Here is an 18,858-nt window from a genome sequence, read left to right on the forward strand (position 1 = left end):
AAAATGTCATTATCTACATTAAAATAAATCAAAACAAAAATCAAAAGTCAAAAGGACCCACCTTCAACCAACTCCACCATCTCACTTCATTTATTACACACTCTACCATCTCAATTCATTTATTACACACTCCAACATTTCACTTCATTTATTACACACTTCAACTTTTTCTTAAAATCCGAGCCAAAACAATAAGTGACTCCAAATATGAGACGGAGGGAGTATTAAAAGTTAGACCTGTCTAAAGATATTTTTAAAGAAAGACAACATCGTTTGATATTACTGCATAGCTCTTTTAAAATTATTCTCAAATTTAATGATTACTCGACTAAAATTCTTAAAATTACATAATTTAAATTCTTAAGATAGTTAATGTGAATATTAGATATTACTAATATACTTATTGAAAATTAGAATAAAATAAATCAGAAATGTATCGCAGTTTGGCACTGCACCAATCGCGTCCAAAACATAGCCCATTGTCCTGCCCAAAAAGCGATTGCAATTGCAATTGCTAATTTATTGCGACCATAAAAACTGGACAACTCCAAATATATATACGTCGTCTGGCAAAATCGAATAATCTGGCAACCACTAAAATTAATATACGAAATTGGAAAAGAATTAGTAGGACAAGAACCCTTTCCAATTTCCATCTCTCTATCTCCGCTGCTGACTGTGATTGCTCTGTTTCTCTTTCACTTGGATTTCTTTTATCAGTTCCAAGAATCGCTCTTCTCGATCGATCAGGTTATTTCTTTTACCCTACCAATCTCAATCTCAATCTCAATCTCAATCTCTCTGTTTATGTCAAAATTCTCTCTTTCCTTTGCATATCTCAAATGCCCTAGTGTTTCTCGATTGTGAATGGTGCTTTTCTCTCTAGTGTTTTCTTTGATTCAGTGTCGGGGGTTTTACTTTTGCCCTTCGGATAATAGCCAGGGTTCAGAAAAGAGCCCCCTTTTTTTGTCACTTGAAGGCTTCGTGGGCTTAATTAGTGTTTTTGGAAAAAGAAACAAAAAACAAGGGTTTGAGAGATGACTTGGATTTGCGGGTTTAAGTTTATTCTGAAATTGATCCCGACTTGGAACTGTCTTCATACCTTCTATATAGTCCAGGACCTCTGTGACTGTCATTTTTGTGGTCAATGGCAGAGCTTGCTATCATAGCCTGTTTGTCGGAACTGTTATACTATGTTTTTCGTCATTATTGCATCCTAAGAATGCACACATCTGTCTTGATTGCTAATGGTATCTAGAGTCTAGCAGAAATGGATAGAAGAAATGCTCAAAGTCTTCTACTTTCTCAACCATGCTAGTGCTACCTATTTCTTTTTCAGGATCTCGAGTAAGATGGGAAGTAATGGTGGAGAGCAAATAAAGATTTCTGGACTGGATGCTGCTGAATGTTCTCAAACCACTGTTCAGATCAAGATCAAGACATTGGATTCTCAAACTTACAATCTGCGGGTGGATAAATGTGTAATATACTCTTCTGTATTTCTGCTACTCCAGGGCACTTTTTGAAAAATATTCTGTATAATGTTAGTTTATATAAATGACAAATCACTTATCTAAGAAGTTCATATCAGGAATTGATCACAAATCTACTTATCAAAGGCTTCCATGCTACATGCCATTCTACTTCTTTTTGTTTAAATATATATCCACATCAATGGGATATCACTGGCTGTGGGTTCATATGGTGGTGGAGGTGGACCCATGGAAAGAGTAGGGTTGGCGATTCCTAGGAGGATTAGCATAAAAATATCTTACGGATAGTGGTCTAAAATTGGAGGTCAGGGTTGCAACTACTGTAGCTTTATTGCTGGCTGAAGAACATCTTTTGTCCACTGACTGTTAATGTTCCATCAAGAGAAGGAAATATAGTTAGGGATAGGAGGTGTGAGTCAATTTTCTCTGTTAAATTGTTAATATTGGAAATATCCGATTCATGGGCATGAGTTTCTTTTGACAAGTTTCCAGTGGCACTGCAATAGTAGTCTTTGTTTAAATATAATATTAGATTATTGGTTTTTGTAATGCAGGTGCCTGTTCCAGAACTGAAGGAACAGATTGCTTCTGTAACTGGTGTCCTGTCAGAGCAACAACGCCTTATATGTCGTGGAAAAGTTTTGAAGGATGATCAACTCCTCTCAGCTTACCGTATCCTTCAATTTTTATGATCTTGAGTTGATTTCTCTAAGATTTTTAAGTACTCCCCCTGCCCCAAGTTACTTGAGTCATATTCCATTTTGGGTTGTCCCAAGTAACTTGAGTCATTTCTCTTTTTGGCTAAAAACAAAACATCTAATCTCATCTACTTTATTCTTTTTTTTACTTTACTCTCTCTTCTTTCTCTTACTTTATTCCCTCATCTACTTTATTTAACTCACTAAACACAATTTTCTTAAATCCCGTGCCAAAAAGAAACGCCTCAAGTAATGTGGGAGGGAGGGAGTATTAGTTTGTTCTTCAGTTTTTTTTTTCACAACTTTACCTTTTGTTTGGAGTTTTCAGAAGCTTTTTGCAGTTTTAAGAATCACCTATATTACATGCTTTAACGATGTCAATTTTACCTACTTAAGCTTTTTTTAATCCTTAGGTTTCTTGATGCTTATTTCATTGAGTTCCTTAATCCTTATGTTTGTAGATGTGGAAGATGGGCATACTCTGCATCTTGTCGTGAGACAACCCATTGCTACCTCAGTCGAGCAGCCAGGTCTGATTTGCTCTAGGATTGCTATGAGCTTTCAATTTTGTTCTGCTGCGATTGTAAATGCAACTGTATTCCTTTTGTGATGAAATGTTTGATGATAGTGCTAAAAAGCTTCTTCTATCTGCAGCAACTGATCCAACATCAAATACAGGGCAAAATACAAGTGGTCAGGTGAGCCCTGGTATGGTGGTTGGAACCTTTAATATATCAGAGCAGGGAGATGGTGCTTTTCCTGATCTAAATCGGGTAATGATTTAAACTTGTCACAACTGTGTGCGAGGCTGTGAGCTTGGTTAAAAATTTATGTTTGTGAAATCTATCTTGCAGATCGTTTCTGCTGTACTTAATTCTTTTGGTGTTACAAGATTTGGAAGCGGAGCTGAAGGGATTGATTTAAATGTAAGTATCTAAAAGTTTTGAGCAAGGTGACTTTTATTTGTATGCTTGTTCATATAGTGGACAACTTAATTTATTCTTACATGGGTCGCTTTCATCCTTTATGGTTTTCTTGGCCAGCAATCTCCATCGGAACGTCAACCAACTGCGCCTGGGCTCAGTGGTACCAGAAATTCTTTCAGACCGCAAACTGACCAAGCAGCTTCAGTTTCTGTTCCTGTGGAACCTCTGCAGCCACTGGTAGCTCTACTGTTTTTATTTATTTATTTTCATTTCAAAGCCATAAACTTAATATGGATGCCGTGAAAATCTGTGACATTATTTGAGTATGCTACACAATAAAATGTTCTAATATGTCCCTTGAGATTATTATATACTCTTGCCCTAAATTTTATTTTTTCTAAGACGTCAGTCCATAATTTAATTTTTTTCTCTGCAGGTTATACCCGATTCATTGACTACTTTGTTACAGTACTTGAGCCATTTGAGACAAGAATTTTCTGCATACGGTAAGATATTTTCCTCTTTGACTAGATCTGTCGTTTATATTGCAGTTAGCTGAATAGTAAATTGTTTTTGGATTGCCAATTTCAGGCCAAAGTTCAAATGCTCAAAATGGGATTGATGGGCAAGAGTCAGAATCTCCTGTGCATTCTAGTGAGCCAAGAGGGCTTCTGAATCCCGAGTCATTGTCAGAGGTGATGTCATCTGCCAGAAGACTTCTTCTTGAACATGCCACTGAGTGCCTTTCGGTATGTTCTCAAACTATACATTAGCAATAAGAAGGTTGATTTAGTATTTTGTTTAGATAGTTGAACATATAGTTGCCTAGGAATGATGAAGACAATCATAAACTTGCTACGTGCTCTTACTAGGCTCATTCTTTTTAGTTGTGGCTGGGAGAAGCCCACATCCCAATAAATTTATATTGCACATCTTGTTATGAAACATGGCTCGTGCAATTAGAGTTCTACATGGGAATAAATTTCTTGCTTTCACTGCAGCAACTTTCAGGACAGCTTGAATCTCAGTCAAGTGTGACGGATTCATTGGAGCGGTCAAGAATTCAATCTAGTGTTATAAGATCAGGAGCTCTTTTTCAAAATTTGGGTGCTTTGATGCTAGAGCTTGGTAGGGCCATGATGACCCTACGAATGGGTCAATCACCGGTATGTTCATTCACTTTCAGATATGTCTTATATACCATGTTACTTAATGTAGTTTCATAAACAGTTTATTAATGCTTCATTATTTAGGCTGATGCATTGGTTAATGCTGGACCATCAGTCTTCATATCTTCAACTGGGCCCAATCCTATAATGGTTCAGGTCATATATCTCCATGCACTTTCTTCACTTTGTTCAACCGGATATGGATACTTACTCTCTGCTGTTTTATGAATTCAGCCTCTGCCTTTCCAACCAGGGGCGAGTTTTGGTTCAGTTCCTGTGGGTACTGCTCAGCATGGCTCTGGTGTAGCTGGAAGCTCTTCTGCTACAGGTTTCCTGCCCAGAAATATTGACATCAGAATACGAGCAGGTGGTATAGCAATTCTATTCATATGGAGTTCAACTTGATGACTTTTGTTAAGCTTTAATTCCTTCATGTTAATGTTTATATCCAATATAAGAATGAACTTAATGATGAGTGCGTATTAGATTGCAGCCTCTGTGTTTTGAGGCATGGTATCTTTATCCTTTTATCTCTTGTTTCTGAAATCAGGTTCATTATTTCCTCGAAGAGAGCCTACTGCTTCTCCGTCTCAAGGGCAAACTGGTACACCATCACCCAATAGCACAAGTCCCAGTCAGCAACAAGATGCTGCGACAGTTGAACCAAACTCGCGCAATAGGGAACCACAACTGAGGGCAATTCCCCTTAGAACTGTAGTCGCTGCAGTACCAGCCCCTGTTGGTCGTAGTGCAGATTCATCTCGTGGTTCAGTAGGGATCCTATATCCAGTTATGGCTAGAGTTCAACATCAATCTTCAGGAAGCTCAAATAATGCAAGAACTTCTCAAGCATCGGATCAAAATGGTCATGCTGCTGAACAGCCTGATTCTTCAACACAACAGCAACATGTTCCAATCCTTGGAGGAAATGGTAAATTTGCAACCATTTAAAAATGATTCTTATTGCTGATGTGTCATCAAGTATGGATATGCAGGTTATGAATAATGACGCACACAAAAGATAAAACTGACCGAAGTATGATCTAACACTATAACAAGTTCACCTATGCAGTGCACATAAGATAGAACAAAATGTATAGCACGAAAGTAAATTAGTCTAGTTTATGCTTAAGTCCAACGTTTGATCATCTACCACTGGGGATTGTTTGATGAGAGGTAGTCAGCTCACTATTCTTCATAAGTGAGTGGACCGTGGAGTGATTGTGTTATAGGCTAACTACAGGCACACTTTTTCAGGGAGCAGCAATTTACCTTCTGAAGCATTTAATGATCATGGATTTTCAGGACTCGAGCAACTGCTAAGTAGTATATTTCCAGGGGGTCAGATCCTAAGTGAAAGTACCGAGCTCCCTCATTCAGCATCTGAAGCAGCTCACAATTCTGAGGCTGTGAGTGAAGAAGGGGTAATTTTATCTAATATTCTACGCCAGATAATGCCAATGCTCTCTGATAACATGACCGCATCCACTGAAGGAGCAAATGCAGATGAAGCGCAGGTAAAGCGTGCTTTCTCAGGACTTAATTTCGATGGTCATAGCTCAACCTAGACAAAAGGACTAGTATCCTTGTGTTTGCAAAAGATAATTCTGTGTTTATGGCACTTGCAGGGAGATGGAAACAGTGATCAGGGATCTTCTCGTCGCAGGAGAGGCTCTGAGTCACAAGAAAATCAAAAACGTCAGAGGGTATGACACATTCATTATTAGCCTTAGAATTTTGATCTGTTTTTCTCCTTCCTAATTGGCTTCTATGCTGCATATACAGAGGGAGTAGTGGAAGAAGTCAAGAAGAGACCTTTATTTGAGGGCTGAGATGGACTGGCAGTGGCAGCTAATGATAAGAGAGTCAGACAGAGACGTACATAATTTCCTTGGTCTTCTTTTTGTTATGAATATCAATTTTCTATTATTGGGTGATCTTCCTCGACTTTATTAAGTAAGGTTATTCTTTATTCATTAGGTTAGAGAGAGAGGGCATGGAGAAGTGATAGTGTACAAGCATAACACCAAATGTTACAATCTTGTATTTATTGTCTTTTCCTAATTTTTACTTCATCAATGGCATGCAAACATTGCATTAATGTCATCTTTTTTTGAAAATAAGGTGGTAACTTTTTTTTTGATAGATTGTTTTTTTTTTGTTTGTTTGAAATTCGAATGAAATTATGATAATGATACATGTTTTGGTGCATAGTGGCTGTAAGCAAGGATTGGATACCCAACGGTAGTCTATTGTTTCGCGAGGTATAAGCATCCATAATTAAATTATTTGTGCTAGTCTTTTACAAAATTTATGATCCGTCAAATCTTTTCTTTTCCTTTCCCAACTCAAAGAAGCCCGGGAAGGGCAATGATACACTACCCAGGCCTACTGTGGTTACAGGTTAGTAAGGCAATGGAAGCCACGTTGAGGAGGTTGTATATCCGTCATAGGAGTGGCGTGGGTAGTGTATCAACTACTGTCCCTGGCTCCAGAATATAGCCCATGCCTGTATGAAAGAGAGGCTTTTCAGGTTTGTGTATGCCGAAGAAGATGATGAGTGCTCAAAAAATAGTACAGTAAAATAAATAAGATATGCCATGTTCCAATGATGGAGGGGGCAACTTGAATCCATGATATGTATATTCAATTTTACAAGTTATGATATGCTATAAAGTAGATTACTCTTCCAGTGCCAGCCAACTTCTAAATAGCTAGCAGCCAGCCAAGCAAATGACGATTTCCACTAAAAACTAGACCTTTTTCAATGACTGCTCATTCTACAATGCACACCTTAATCGAAAATTCTCTCCCCTGTTGATAATACAAGGAACATTATTGAGCTGAAGATACAGAGCAACCCCGGGATAAGGAAAACTGCTCTCCAGCTCTCTGGACTTGTTAGGTCCAACTGCGCGGCCTTGGCACCTTCCAGAAGTCTACCTGTAAGATCGACCCCAACTATGCCGGCTAACGTACCGGCTGTATTACACACCCCCATGACAATTCCTGCGTATCTTGGAGCCACATCCATATGGTTAACGGCAAATCCAGCTCTTCCAAGTGCCAAGAAACCAAGAGCCAGCGACGAACAGAGCACAACCCCATTAGGTGTTCTAAACAAGGGAAGACAAATCAGCGCACCCGAAGCCACAATGAATCCCACTGTGTTTAAAAGCTTTCTTGTTTTAGTCACAGACATAATTCTCCTGGTAATCAAGTGATCCGCCACAATCCCACCAATATTTGAGAACAGAAACATGTTCAGATAAGGAATCATCTTGGAGGAACCCATTTCTTGAAGACTACTGTTGAGGCCTAACTCAAAGTATGTAGGAAGCCAATTCATGAGTACATAAAGAGCATAGTGAAAAGTAAAATTATTTGCAACTATTGCCCAGACTGGCAAGCTGAAAATTATCCTCTTCCATGGAATTTTTTGTGTTCTCATGGAATGTACTCCGTTTTCTATTTTTGCCTTTTGACTTCCTTTGATCGGAAGCAAGGACTCACCAAAACCAGCAGCTGTAGCCTTTGGATGTTCAGAGCGAGGTGGATCACTGGCATACTTCAACCAAAGTAGAGACCACATGATGCCTAAAGCCGCTTCAACGAGAAATACAGATTGCGGGCCTTTCAATCTTACAAGGGTGGGGAGGATAAGCATTCCTGCAGCTGCGCCAAAATACATTCCTGACGTTGTGAGAGATACAGATCTGGACCTTTCATGTGGGGGCACCCATTGTGCTAGTACAGTGTGAATGGATGGAAAGATGAAGCCCTGGGCCACCCCAACAAGCAACCGGGCTACAACCAACATAACAACTTGATTTGGATCCAGTGGGACAAAAGCACAAGTCAGGGACCACAAAAGAAATGAAAATAGAAGAACACGCCTTCCTCCAACTTTTTGAGCCACCCAACCACCCGGAATTTGTGAGCAGGCATAGCCATAGTAAAATGTGGACAGTATCACGCCCTTGCTCGATTGATCTATTCCTGCAGCATCAGCAGCCGCAGTATATGCAATCGAGAAGCCGACTCGTTCTATGTAGCACACAGAAGTGCAGATGAAGGTCAAAATAACAATCACATAACGTTTTGGGATGTATTTACTCTTCATCCTCCGTTGGTTTCATGAATGGCGAAGCTCCTTACTTTTTCTTTACAGATGTTTCATCAAAACTCAAAAACCAAGTCCAACAAGTCTGTGAATCACAAGGGAGAAATCATCCTACAAAAGAATTCAAACTGAATTTAGGAAGAGAAACAAACAAGGCAGTCCAAGATGCAATTTTCCCATCCAGACGAGATTAATCACAGACTGATCACTCCAATTAACACTTGACCTACTTGGTTTAAGGCATGATCCTAACAGAATTGTAGCCAATAATTTGTGGCACAATTTACTTTTAGCAGACAAACATTCAGCATTCTAACCTTCATCACATCGTAACAAATACGAAATTTATGTAGTCTTTCCCAAACCAAAAGAAAAGAAGGTTACTTTTCCTTTCACTGTCTAAAAAAAGCACATCTCGGAAAATTAACACGAGCTAAGAATAAACGAAAATCAGCAAAACAAGTTAGCTAATTGATGAAAAGGATACATTACATTTCATGGTCGACCACATTTGCACACAATAATGAAATATACCCAGAATTTGAGGCGGATTAATTATAAAAGATAGACACAACCGCCAAACAATCGTAGGCATAGCATTGCCAAACATAAGGGCTGACAAAAATTGAATTACAAGAAAAAGCGATAAAGAATGAAAGTGAAGTTACCTCTGTGAAGAGAGGCAGATTAGGTAAAGCGCATTGACTAAGCAACGCTGTTTTTCGGGAAAGGAAAAGGGGAGAGAGAGAGAGATCAGCAGCAGCAGTGAATGTAGTGTTTATGGCGAAGAAGTGAGATTCGGAAAGAGAGTGAAAAATAATTTTCAAAGCAGTTGAATTAAACATATCTCCATTTTCGCACACTTCACTAACTGCTTATTCATGGGCCTCACCATCTTAATGGGCCTTTATCTGATTGGCCCAACCCATTCTTTATAACTCGTTCGTTGCTACTGTGCGTCTCATTTCATTCCAGCACGGATTTTAAAAAAAGTTAAATAAAATAGATGGAAAAAGTTAATGAAATATGAATATCACTTATACATAGTTTTACGTAAAAGTGAAAAGAGTCAGTGAAATGTAAAACCTATTTGGTACTACTGTTTACATTAAAAATGAACCGAAACTCCTATTTGGGAACGAAATGGAATGAAAAAACGAGACTCCTAATCACAAACGGAGGGAGTAGTATTTTAAATTGATCAAATTATCATTTCAAATTTCAACTCCAAGTAAGTAGATGCGCAAAATTCATAATTATTGAAATTGTCAGCCTTATGACAGTGCATTTCTGGTTTCTTCAACATTACAACACATAAGCAGCTGTTTTACAATCAGAAAACATAAACCAAAATTTACACAATACTTCAATTATATTTGGGGAATAAGTGAAAACAATGAGTAAAAATTCATGCCAACACTAGTTTGTTCTCAAACAAAACAAAAACGGCTTAAGCAAAAAGCTCTATCTCTATGCAAAGATTTCAGAGTCAACTTGCTCAATTTTGGGGAATATTTCTCTCATCCTAGACATGTAGTTGGGAGAAGTTGCCTGCAATGCCAATCAAAAGTCACAACATCACTAACAATGAAGATGATGTTTATTGAATTGAATAAGGAGGGTAAAGATATCGTATAAGCACATACACAGGGATTGCGCTCGAGATAGATGATTGTGAGACTCTCCCTGAAACCAGCAGCACCTTCAGCTAGGCTATCCAACGACGCTATTTGGTTGTCATTAAGCCACAGATCTTCCAACCTGCGAACCAAACATCAGAAAAGTAATAGAGAAATATGATATATACTGCATTGCTTTTTCAGATTGATTTCCTCACCTTGTCAAATTTGCAATGTCATTTACTTCTGTGAGCTTATTTGATGCCACATCCAAGACCCGGAGGTTCACTAGCGTTGATAACCCTTCCATTTTTGCAATACCATTATGGCTCAAGTACAATTCTTCAAGTGCAACACATTCCTGCACATCATGGCAAAGTAAAATGTAAATTGATCTGCAATTATGCAGAGACTCTTCTCAAAAGAAGTTGAATCCAAGGAAATTTCTGCAAATGCAGGAACATTAAGTCCATGTGGCTACCTCAAGTCCTGTCATAGATGTTAAGCGGTTGCTTTGAAGGCTGAGCTTCTTAATGCATTTTAGTCCACAAAGGTCAATGACACGGATACGATTGCGCCCAAGCCATAGCTCTAGCAAGGATGATAAATTTTGTAGGTTCTCCATCACCTGATAATCAGACTCGGTTCAATGGCCAAAATAATCACGTACCCACTGTCCATCTATAATTCAGATGAAGCGAACATTTCATATTTTCCAATCAAGCCAATTCATTAACAAAGGGTTTGCCAAGTGCTAACTGGGAGGACACAAAAATGAACATTCAGACGCATTAGGTTGCTGAGTGTTTCAAACTTCATGATTCCAAATACGACCTTCTCAACAAGGATCAAAATTAGTATATGCTTCCAACTCATGGAGCTACACTTGTTTGATCCATGAACGGACAATGCATGCCTTTCTAAATGTGAAAAGAATTAATATCGCATATCCTAAGAGAAATGGGCCTAACCCGGAGTCTGTTGGATCCGAGCTCAAGAATTTGCAGCTCATGGAAGTGCTCAATCTCCTCAATCTTTGCTACTTCATTTTTGGACACATATAGTTCTTTGAGTGTGTTTGAAACCTTGGATAACCCATTGAGGGAAGTAATTTCATTAAATGAAACATCAAAGACCAGAAGCATTTTGAATATGGTGACATCAGGAATCATCTTCATTTGATTATCCCTCAGCACCAGCTCCTGCAGAAGAAGAAATATAGGCTCTTCTGATGAGGATTACTTTATCGATGATACACAAATTGAATAAGCATCTTTAATGCAAGAAGACTACCCTAAAATATCAAATAATCAATCCATAATTTACTCTTATTTGCACATCCATCCCATGCATGCATCCGTACAAACACATTTGCAATTCAGAGATATCTAATTCATACATTCAGGTACTATAACTTTATTCGTTTTAGGAAGACTCAACAGATCCTCTGCATCAGTAAGGAATCAGAAATGCATCACATGATTTCGAGGAAGCCCAATAGCTCCTAAAAAAAGAGAAAGAACACGCTCTCTGTAAATATGAAAACAATGTATGCCAGTATGCATAAAGCATACAAATTCACTGCACTCTATAACTATATATATCCCACATAAGTAGACATGCTAAGACTTGTTTGCCTTATAAAAAAAACTAGTATCATCTCATAGAATCAATACAAAAATTTAACATAAAAAGCTCAAAACATTAGATTCAGAACATATTGACGCAAGGCTATTGCAGTGTAGTTGAAGTTGGCATTAATTCATGCTCCATGAAGGCAAAGACCAGTTCTTGTGGTTCCACACCATTGTACATAAAATAACATAATGCAGTAATGAGAAATGTAATTCAATCCTGTTAATTGAAAACCCTTATTTTCTCAATCAAAATATGAAACTAAACAAAGTGAGGATTTAGGTCGAGTATTACAAAAGCAAGTTAAAACAATAGACAATCTGAAACCAAACAACAACAAAGAGGGAAATCAATTTAACCTAAAAAGAGATTGAACGAAGAGAAGGGGAAAAGAAAAGGAGTACTTGGAGGGCGGAGATGGAGTGCCAGGACGACAAGGGGAGGACAGAATCGTCGTTAAGGAGGTTCTGGCGCAGAGAGAGCTTCTTGAGATTTGAGAGCTGCGAGAGACGGGGGTCTAACGCCGTCAGCCGGTTCGCCGTCAGGTCTACTTCCACGAGAGTGGGCGGCAGGTCGACGGAGCTGAGATCGCGCAGCTGACAGCTGCTCAGATCCAGGAGCGTGGCGGCGTCGCTCTCAGGCGGCGGATCGTGGTTTTCGGGCTTCGCCGACGAGTCCATTTTTCGGGAGACAACGATTGCCGAGTTTGTTTTGTTATTTAATTAAATCTGTTTTATGCATCGTTTATTTATTTGAGCAGAAAATAAAATAACATATAAATTCGGAGATATAAACTCTATCAAAATTTATGATCATCAATTTTATTTTTTTTTACTTTGGTAGTCAAAGGATTATTAAAATATACAGTCGTAGCAAGAATTTTGTGATAATATTGAATTCATGTTTTACTCCAAATTATGCTTTTTCGAGTCTAAATAGATTCATGAAGAGAATGATCAATGAACAATGAGAATTGGTTTATAACCATTATCACCATTTCTCTCGGCTCTATTCTGTTCATGTCGGGATCGTTTCTGCCGATATTGACACAAAAAATATGCAACGATTGTAAACAGTAGTTTGGGCCCATCAGTATCGAAATCCTCGGTCTTATTCATAGATGATCATCAACAAATTAAACCAAAACAAGAAACAGACTAGTATTTTGATAACAGGAATAGCTCAGAAAACAACCACTTTCATATAGCATGTAAAACTAACAGTATCAGTAACAATTGCAAGAAGAAGTATATGAATGTATCCAATCCACCTAATTCAGATATCTCGGTATGTTTTTGTGGTATCAACTACCCCAAGAATAGCAGCAGCAGCTTTGGGTAGCTAAAAAACTAAGAATCCTGTATCTAAAGCTCTGCGAGCGCGTCTCTTCTCTACATGTTTGAGGAAGCAATCCTTGTCAAGCCAATGAGCAAACCTTGTCTGCAGCATACATGTACATATAAACCATCAAAACAATGACAATAAGAGATGAGATGTAGATGGTTTCATGTATTAAGGCATTACTTACCTTGGCTCGAGTAACCACAGCACATACGAGGGTCATCTATATAGGTTGCGTGAATGCCCATCATCCATGATCCAACAGATACATCCCCATGAGCATAAACCTTCAATGATGCACTGCAAGCAAGTGGATGGTATCTACTTTCCAACAAACTACATATGTAACTCATAATTTCAGTTTAAGGCATGATAGCTCACCTGTTAATATGTATGTACTTTGCTAAATTTTGTGACAGTATGAAGATAGAATCAGCGGCATGACGGAAATACCTGAAACATGATACATTAGCTAGTAATATCAGCAGATGCCATCACATTTTATACAAACGACAACACTGCTGCCTAATCAGATTGCTTTGCTTACGATTTCTGATCACCAAATTTCCACCATTCAGGCTCATACCACTTCATTCCCCTGAAAATTAAACACTATTTTCAAAGGCGATTCCCTTATTTAGACTAGTAATGGACACAATTGGATCATTCGATAAACCAGCATGAGCAAGAGCCTCGTCTGAATAGAATCAAATTAAGATAAATGAATTACTCTTCAGATACTACTTCCCCGGACTTCATGCAACCAATATAAGCACTATTTTGACCACGGCGGCTCTGGATAAGTTCAATCAAATCATCTGCCAAGAGAAGCCAAAAATATGATATGCTTATCAAGCACATGAATTTTAAGCTAAGGTACAAAGTAATAATATCCAGAATTTACCAAGCCGCAGATCAACATTGTCATCAACTTTAACATAAAACTCTGCATCCCACATCTGCACTGCCGTGCCAAAGAAATATTTTGCTTTCTTGGGCAATTCCTCTTCAGCCTCCTCATGAAAATCCTAACCACAAAAGAATGTGGTAATTCGCATTATATTAAAGTGTACCCTCTAAGTGCAGATGAGAAGGGACGCAAAGAACCAGATTAGAAAAAAAATGCAACTATTGCTGTCATTCAAGAATATCACAAATAATATATCAAGTTCTTTTGGCTCTAAATTTTTCTGATTGAGACGGAGTATATAGTTTTCTAATGTTAGAATCATTTTTGTGCCTGAAGTTCATTAGCCACTTTCAATATCTTGACGAGCACAATAACTTCGAGTAAGCTGACTACCATAGATCAAGATCAATACTTGAATCCAAAATCCAACGAAGGAGAGCACCCTTACACTAACTTAACCAGAATGAATTTAATGACTCACGAGAATTAAGAAATCCCTCGTTGTTAGATTTTCCTCGTCAATATTGCGGTCCAAGGTATCACCTCGATTAGGACTGGAAAAATTAAAAAACATCATATTTAATGGCGAACTAGCAATAAGATCAAGGAAAATAGTTTCCATTAAGAGAAGAGTGTTGCATCATAAACCTGCGCCCAATGACAAATCTTACAGCAATCCCTATTCGTTCAAGTTTTGCTAACGCGGCAGCTGCAACCAGAACCAAGTTCATAAACTTTAGACATTTGGTTATAGTTGCACCAGAAACAATCATAATTCATACATCATGAATGCAGTCTACATATATAAGAAATATATAGGCAAAGGAAAGAATACATGATTGTATATTTGTATTTATGGATAGGATTGCATGTATGGAGGAGGTAATTGAGGTTGTATCCTTAATCACTCATATCTAAACCAAAATATGGATCAAGGTTTAACACGGAATGCACAATGGCCAAGCTCTTCGAAGATGGCATAGAGTGTAGGATATCAAAGTAATTTAGAATGAGAATACCATAGTCAAAATTGAACTTTACACTGACCATCTGACATCCAGGAGCCCCTGATGACATTGCGCCGCAATCGACCACCAAAACTAGTATATATACCGATTACAGCAAGCAGCTTTCTACCAGAATAAGGCTGCACTTGGCTCTTAAGAAAGCCTTGACTCTTTGCTATTGTCAATTCCATCTCTGCTTCAACAATTTTTCGCTCCAAGTCCCTAAAGGTTTAATCATGATAATAAGGTCGATACGCATCAGGAGAAAGGAAAGAAAAGAAAAGAAAACTGTCCATAAATAGAAAGAAGTGAGTTATGATAACATGTACTTGCATCCATAGACCATTAGTCTGTCTTCCACTGTGATCACCTTAGGTTGCTGCCAATAAAATCACAAACATAGGGACTAATTAGATTTCTCGGTAAGATTCTTCACCAGTGTTAAGTTTCATAAAGACTCCCTATTCAGTAAAACAGAAAATACAAATACATTCCATGGTCCATGTGGTTAAAAGTTCAATCCACACAATTCCAAAGACTTTGTCAACATACAAAACCTTCTCCTAGATGATGCCACAATTATTGGAAGCCAAACTAGTTATTGGAAGAGAAATTATTCAATTATTCACAAAATACACATCTATTTTTAACTCTAGCTCATTATCGGGACTCTTTTAGTCTCTCCAATTCGTGTATTCGAATATTTCAATCATGAAAAATAGGAAACGAATTTCCTCATTTAAAAACATAAGACAGAGAAATAAAAGCAACAACAATCCAAAACTATAGTAGTACTTTATTTCGTATGAATCCAGAATTCTTCTCCAACAAATTTTCCAGCATCTTTCTGCTCTCTGCCTCTTGCCACAAACTGACCAAAAAAGGTATGTGTGACAGGATGATCATAAAAAAAAAGGAAATTAGTGAAGCGATTAGGAAAACAAACCGGCCAGCAACGTAGAGCCAGGCGAGGCAAGAGAGAAATGCAAGTACAACAGAAGACTTGGAGGTAGATTGGAGATTCTTGGATTTGGATCGTCTATCCGATTTGGAGGTAGTGATCGGCAGACTGCTCTCCATTGATCCAATTCAGGAATCAAGCAGATGCGCAATAGAAACGGAAGGATTCCGGTTTGAATGCTTGTGGAGTGGACTTGCTAAGTCGTTAAGTTTGTTTCAAATATAAAATCGGCAGTTACACTTCCTTCTCATTTATTTATATTATTTCATTTCTCAATTGCCAAATACATTTATTATATTTATTACTCTTTTCCATTTTCATCTATTCATAAAATTTTATCATTCTCGAATGAGTGGATCCATTTTCGATTAACAATGTTCTAACCGTTTTTTCCTCAAGTTTTCTTATTTTTTCATCGGATTTCAAAAACCTTTAACCATAATATATAATATGTTGTCAACTATTTCACATTTTTGTTCAATAATTGATAATTAGATTGGGCAAATTACCTAAAAACATAAATGTTGAGTCCACAAACTCTCACAAATACAGTCGTTTTTCATTTAATATATGCAACCCCTCTGTCACCCATAGTCAAGAGAAATGCCTAAAAATATTTCTCTTCATTAGTCATTTCCAGAAAAAAAAGTTCCTAGTTTTTTAGTAATACACCTATCTACAACTTAGCAAAATCTTGTGTTGAGATGATCATAGTGCTGATAACCAATCAGAAAGATTGGCTATTATAAATCCAGCAAATACCTGAAAATGGGAATGAAGAAATTATTGATCCAAAATAAATACTACTCCTTCTATTGTCATGTTTATTTGTGACTAAACGATACCCTAGTGTTGGTTGATTTGATAATTAATACGAAACCTGAATAGAGCCAATGACATAGATAAGCGAATACTGTCGTCCGTGGATGATCATGTCAGACACCATCGCCACCGGAATCGTCAGAGACATCCCTAGAGTCGCCACCAGTGGCGTGGTCCACACCACACTTAACGCCCTATTCACATCATCGATTCAACCTCCGACCTTAATTTCCTCCAAATAAAGAAACACAAAACACTTACCAACAATAGTCGGAGAGCACGCTTCCGATCAGTCCATTGGCCACCACAAGCTCCGCCACCTTACCCGAACTCGGAAGCGTCGACTCTGCCTCTATCCCCATAGCCTTGAGTGGCCAAACTGATATCACAATTTCACACCACCAATATTAATCTTTTCTCACACAACATCACTAGTTATATCAGTATGTGTATGTACTACTTAATTCTTACTTAGCCACCAAAGTGAAACAATTGTAGATAATCCAATATAACCAAACAGCTTCTGCACCCTCCTCTCTTCATGCCCACAGAATTTATTAAGAAGTACTGCACCACCACCACCACACATTAATACATATTCACTATGTATATATGCATTGAGCAGCAAACCTGTGAATAAGCCATACGACACGGCTGATAGCAGCCCAAGAACATCCCCAACGAACGTTCGTCTCCTGCATATATCATCATCATCAAACCTCAATTCCCTCATCAACAAACTATATCGTGAAAGGACTTACGAATCCTGATGTAAGTCGTCATCAGAGGCCCAAGTCCCTCCTAGAGTTGTCAACACAACACCAAGAATGCTCACCACCACAGAAACTGCCTTTGCTACATTGATGGAGTCTTCCCCAAGAAGTGCACCGATCAGGAGTGTAAACAATCCTGAGGTAGACGATAAAACAGTCGAGCTTGCAACGCTTGTACGTAGAAGTGCAGCGTTTGATAAGTACTGCAACCATAAATTGGATCTCATGCTTATGAAACTCAAACTTAATTATAATGATTGGACAAGGAACTAGTACAACTCTATACCTCTGTGATGAACCAAAGAGGTGCAATGTAGAATCCATATTTAGCAATTTGGTCATATTTATATCTCATAACTCTACCACCATCTCCATGTTCACCAACTAAAGCAATTCCTTCCTCGTATTGAGAAAGGTCTAAGTCGCTGCCTTTTCTGCTGAATGGTTCTTGGCTTTCCATTTCGAAGAATCCCGGCCCTCCAATGTAGCCCAAGGGAGATTCGGGCGAGCGTCTCTTGAGACAGTTACACATCCACTCTTTCACAAATGATATAGGCAAATAAATCACCATTAAAGAAGCTCCCAGATATGTCACTGCAAATGGTTGCTCATACACTCTGAAAATTCTCTGCGACTCAAAAAATTACCACCACATGAACATGGATTTTTTCATCCAGACCAGCAACATTAAGAGTTGGTAAAGTAGCCAAACACATCACATTGATGCAATGTACAAAGGATTCATTAAAGCAAAATCTAAACATGATATTCAAAAACATGGAATTGAAGAGATAAAATGTGAGTAGAAAGAAAATTTCTGACCTGAGTGACCTCAGCAGAGGAAACCCAAATGAAGACCACCACACCAATCAACATCAGACCACTCTTATATCTACAATCCATCACAGCGTCAACAAAAACCCAGATCAAAAAATATAATCTTTAATGGAAATTGTGTAAAAAAAAGTGCTTTTCAATCTTTGATATCTTGTCGATCCTAAATGTCTAAACTTGTATGAACCCTAATAAAATATCATGAAATTAAAAGGCTTAGGAAAGCTGTAGAAGAAAAAAGAGGGAATTCACGTAGACTTTAATAAGCTTTGTTTATCCAGTAAGAATAATTAATCTATGCTCCGAATTTGATCCCTTTTCGATTGATTAGAGTTAGAGATGATTATGGAATTTGTATTATGTTTCTCCTGACAAAAAAAGTGGTATCATTTTCATACAAAATTTGCTTTTTATGTTGCTAGGCTTTATGTTTGCCAGATTGCCTATATCGTCATTCCCAAAATTATCACTTTGTAAATGTATTTGCATCCAAATTAGGATTTATTACTTTACATAAATGTGGGATCTTATATCTTTTGTTTTAATG

General features: G+C 37.9%; 5 protein-coding genes across 8 annotated transcripts; 1 reads left to right on the forward strand and 4 right to left on the reverse strand.

Moving 5' to 3' along the window:
* The first annotated feature begins 578 nt into the window (after nt 1–578).
* On the forward strand, nt 579–6,387 carry LOC125193106 (ubiquitin-like domain-containing protein CIP73). Of its 2 annotated transcripts, none has more exons than XM_048090847.2 (16): nt 579–750; nt 1,340–1,481; nt 2,048–2,165; nt 2,653–2,721; nt 2,870–2,964; nt 3,046–3,117; nt 3,235–3,354; nt 3,554–3,623; nt 3,709–3,866; nt 4,119–4,283; nt 4,371–4,442; nt 4,521–4,653; nt 4,837–5,217; nt 5,544–5,803; nt 5,915–5,992; nt 6,072–6,387. In XM_048090847.2, the coding sequence occupies exons 2-16, from the start codon at nt 1,353–1,355 to the stop codon at nt 6,078–6,080; spliced, it is 1,929 nt and encodes a 642-aa protein (XP_047946804.1). In that variant the 5' UTR covers nt 579–750; nt 1,340–1,352; the 3' UTR covers nt 6,081–6,387. The 2 variants fall into 2 exon arrangements, with proteins under 2 accessions (XP_047946804.1, XP_047946803.1); XM_048090846.2 differs by having other exon boundaries at nt 580–750; nt 2,846–2,964.
* A 151-nt stretch (nt 6,388–6,538) lies between these two features.
* Nucleotides 6,539–9,228, reverse strand: LOC125193107 (putative anion transporter 5). Of its 3 annotated transcripts, XM_089070251.1 has the most exons (3): nt 9,078–9,228; nt 7,080–8,520; nt 6,539–6,795 (listed from the first exon to the last, which is right to left on the reverse strand). In XM_089070251.1, the coding sequence occupies exon 2, from the start codon at nt 8,407–8,409 to the stop codon at nt 7,081–7,083; it is 1,329 nt and encodes a 442-aa protein (XP_088926377.1). In that variant the 5' UTR covers nt 8,410–8,520; nt 9,078–9,228; the 3' UTR covers nt 6,539–6,795; nt 7,080. The 3 variants fall into 3 exon arrangements, with proteins under 3 accessions (XP_088926377.1, XP_088926376.1, XP_047946806.1); XM_089070250.1 differs by lacking the exon at nt 6,539–6,795 and having other exon boundaries at nt 6,848–8,520; XM_048090849.2 differs by lacking the exons at nt 6,539–6,795; nt 9,078–9,228 and adding an exon at nt 8,902–9,037 and having other exon boundaries at nt 6,848–8,520.
* Nucleotides 9,229–9,665: 437 nt separating this feature from the next.
* LOC125192094 (Leucine-rich repeat (LRR) family protein) lies at nt 9,666–12,387 on the reverse strand. The gene is made up of 6 exons (XM_048089547.2): nt 12,068–12,387; nt 11,000–11,230; nt 10,510–10,656; nt 10,247–10,389; nt 10,056–10,170; nt 9,666–9,960 (listed from the first exon to the last, which is right to left on the reverse strand). Exons 1-6 carry the CDS (start codon nt 12,341–12,343, stop codon nt 9,880–9,882), a joined length of 993 nt encoding a protein of 330 aa, XP_047945504.1. The 5' UTR covers nt 12,344–12,387; the 3' UTR covers nt 9,666–9,879.
* Nucleotides 12,388–12,841: 454 nt separating this feature from the next.
* On the reverse strand, nt 12,842–16,194 carry LOC125196548 (hydroxyproline O-galactosyltransferase HPGT3-like). Its single transcript, XM_048095111.2, has 12 exons — nt 15,868–16,194; nt 15,717–15,792; nt 15,251–15,300; nt 14,962–15,143; nt 14,563–14,623; nt 14,396–14,468; nt 13,909–14,032; nt 13,735–13,822; nt 13,552–13,602; nt 13,386–13,457; nt 13,192–13,304; nt 12,842–13,103 (listed from the first exon to the last, which is right to left on the reverse strand). The coding sequence occupies exons 1-12, from the start codon at nt 15,999–16,001 to the stop codon at nt 13,081–13,083; spliced, it is 1,047 nt and encodes a 348-aa protein (XP_047951068.2). The 5' UTR covers nt 16,002–16,194; the 3' UTR covers nt 12,842–13,080.
* Nucleotides 16,195–16,373: 179 nt separating this feature from the next.
* Nucleotides 16,374–18,839, reverse strand: LOC125196782 (putative vacuolar membrane protein YML018C). The gene is made up of 8 exons (XM_048095404.2): nt 18,300–18,839; nt 17,764–18,105; nt 17,466–17,680; nt 17,335–17,399; nt 17,176–17,271; nt 16,966–17,083; nt 16,763–16,898; nt 16,374–16,644 (listed from the first exon to the last, which is right to left on the reverse strand). Exons 1-8 carry the CDS (start codon nt 18,378–18,380, stop codon nt 16,591–16,593), a joined length of 1,107 nt encoding a protein of 368 aa, XP_047951361.1. The 5' UTR covers nt 18,381–18,839; the 3' UTR covers nt 16,374–16,590.
* Between the last annotated feature and the right edge of the window lie 19 nt (nt 18,840–18,858).

Source organism: Salvia hispanica, chromosome 4, assembly GCF_029641045.1.
Source record: "Salvia hispanica isolate PSC_SH4W2 chromosome 4, Shi_PSC_v1, whole genome shotgun sequence".
NCBI lineage: Eukaryota > Viridiplantae > Streptophyta > Magnoliopsida > Lamiales > Lamiaceae > Salvia > Salvia hispanica.

Coding starts and splice junctions, on each gene's coding strand:
- LOC125193106 (XM_048090846.2), top strand. CDS start 1,353: ATGGGAAGTAATGGTGGAGAGCAAATAAAGATTTCTGGACTGGATGCT. Junction 2,722..2,845: donor TACCTCAGTCGAGCAGCCAG/GTCTGATTTGCT, acceptor TTCTATCTGCAG/CAACTGATCCAACATCAAAT. Junction 3,867..4,118: donor ATGCCACTGAGTGCCTTTCG/GTATGTTCTCAA, acceptor CTTTCACTGCAG/CAACTTTCAGGACAGCTTGA.
- LOC125193107 (XM_089070251.1), bottom strand. CDS start 8,409: ATGAAGAGTAAATACATCCCAAAACGTTATGTGATTGTTATTTTGACC.
- LOC125192094 (XM_048089547.2), bottom strand. CDS start 12,343: ATGGACTCGTCGGCGAAGCCCGAAAACCACGATCCGCCGCCTGAGAGC. Junction 11,231..12,067: donor ACTCCATCTCCGCCCTCCAA/GTACTCCTTTTC, acceptor CTTCTTCTGCAG/GAGCTGGTGCTGAGGGATAA. Junction 10,657..10,999: donor TCGGATCCAACAGACTCCGG/GTTAGGCCCATT, acceptor TCTGATTATCAG/GTGATGGAGAACCTACAAAA.
- LOC125196548 (XM_048095111.2), bottom strand. CDS start 16,001: ATGGAGAGCAGTCTGCCGATCACTACCTCCAAATCGGATAGACGATCC. Junction 13,823..13,908: donor CAATGTTGATCTGCGGCTTG/GTAAATTCTGGA, acceptor TTCTCTTGGCAG/ATGATTTGATTGAACTTATC. Junction 13,305..13,385: donor AAGTACATACATATTAACAG/GTGAGCTATCAT, acceptor ACTTGCTTGCAG/TGCATCATTGAAGGTTTATG.
- LOC125196782 (XM_048095404.2), bottom strand. CDS start 18,380: ATGGATTGTAGATATAAGAGTGGTCTGATGTTGATTGGTGTGGTGGTC. Junction 17,681..17,763: donor CTCTTTGGTTCATCACAGAG/GTATAGAGTTGT, acceptor TTATGGTTGCAG/TACTTATCAAACGCTGCACT. Junction 17,272..17,334: donor GTCGTATGGCTTATTCACAG/GTTTGCTGCTCA, acceptor GTGGTGGTGCAG/TACTTCTTAATAAATTCTGT.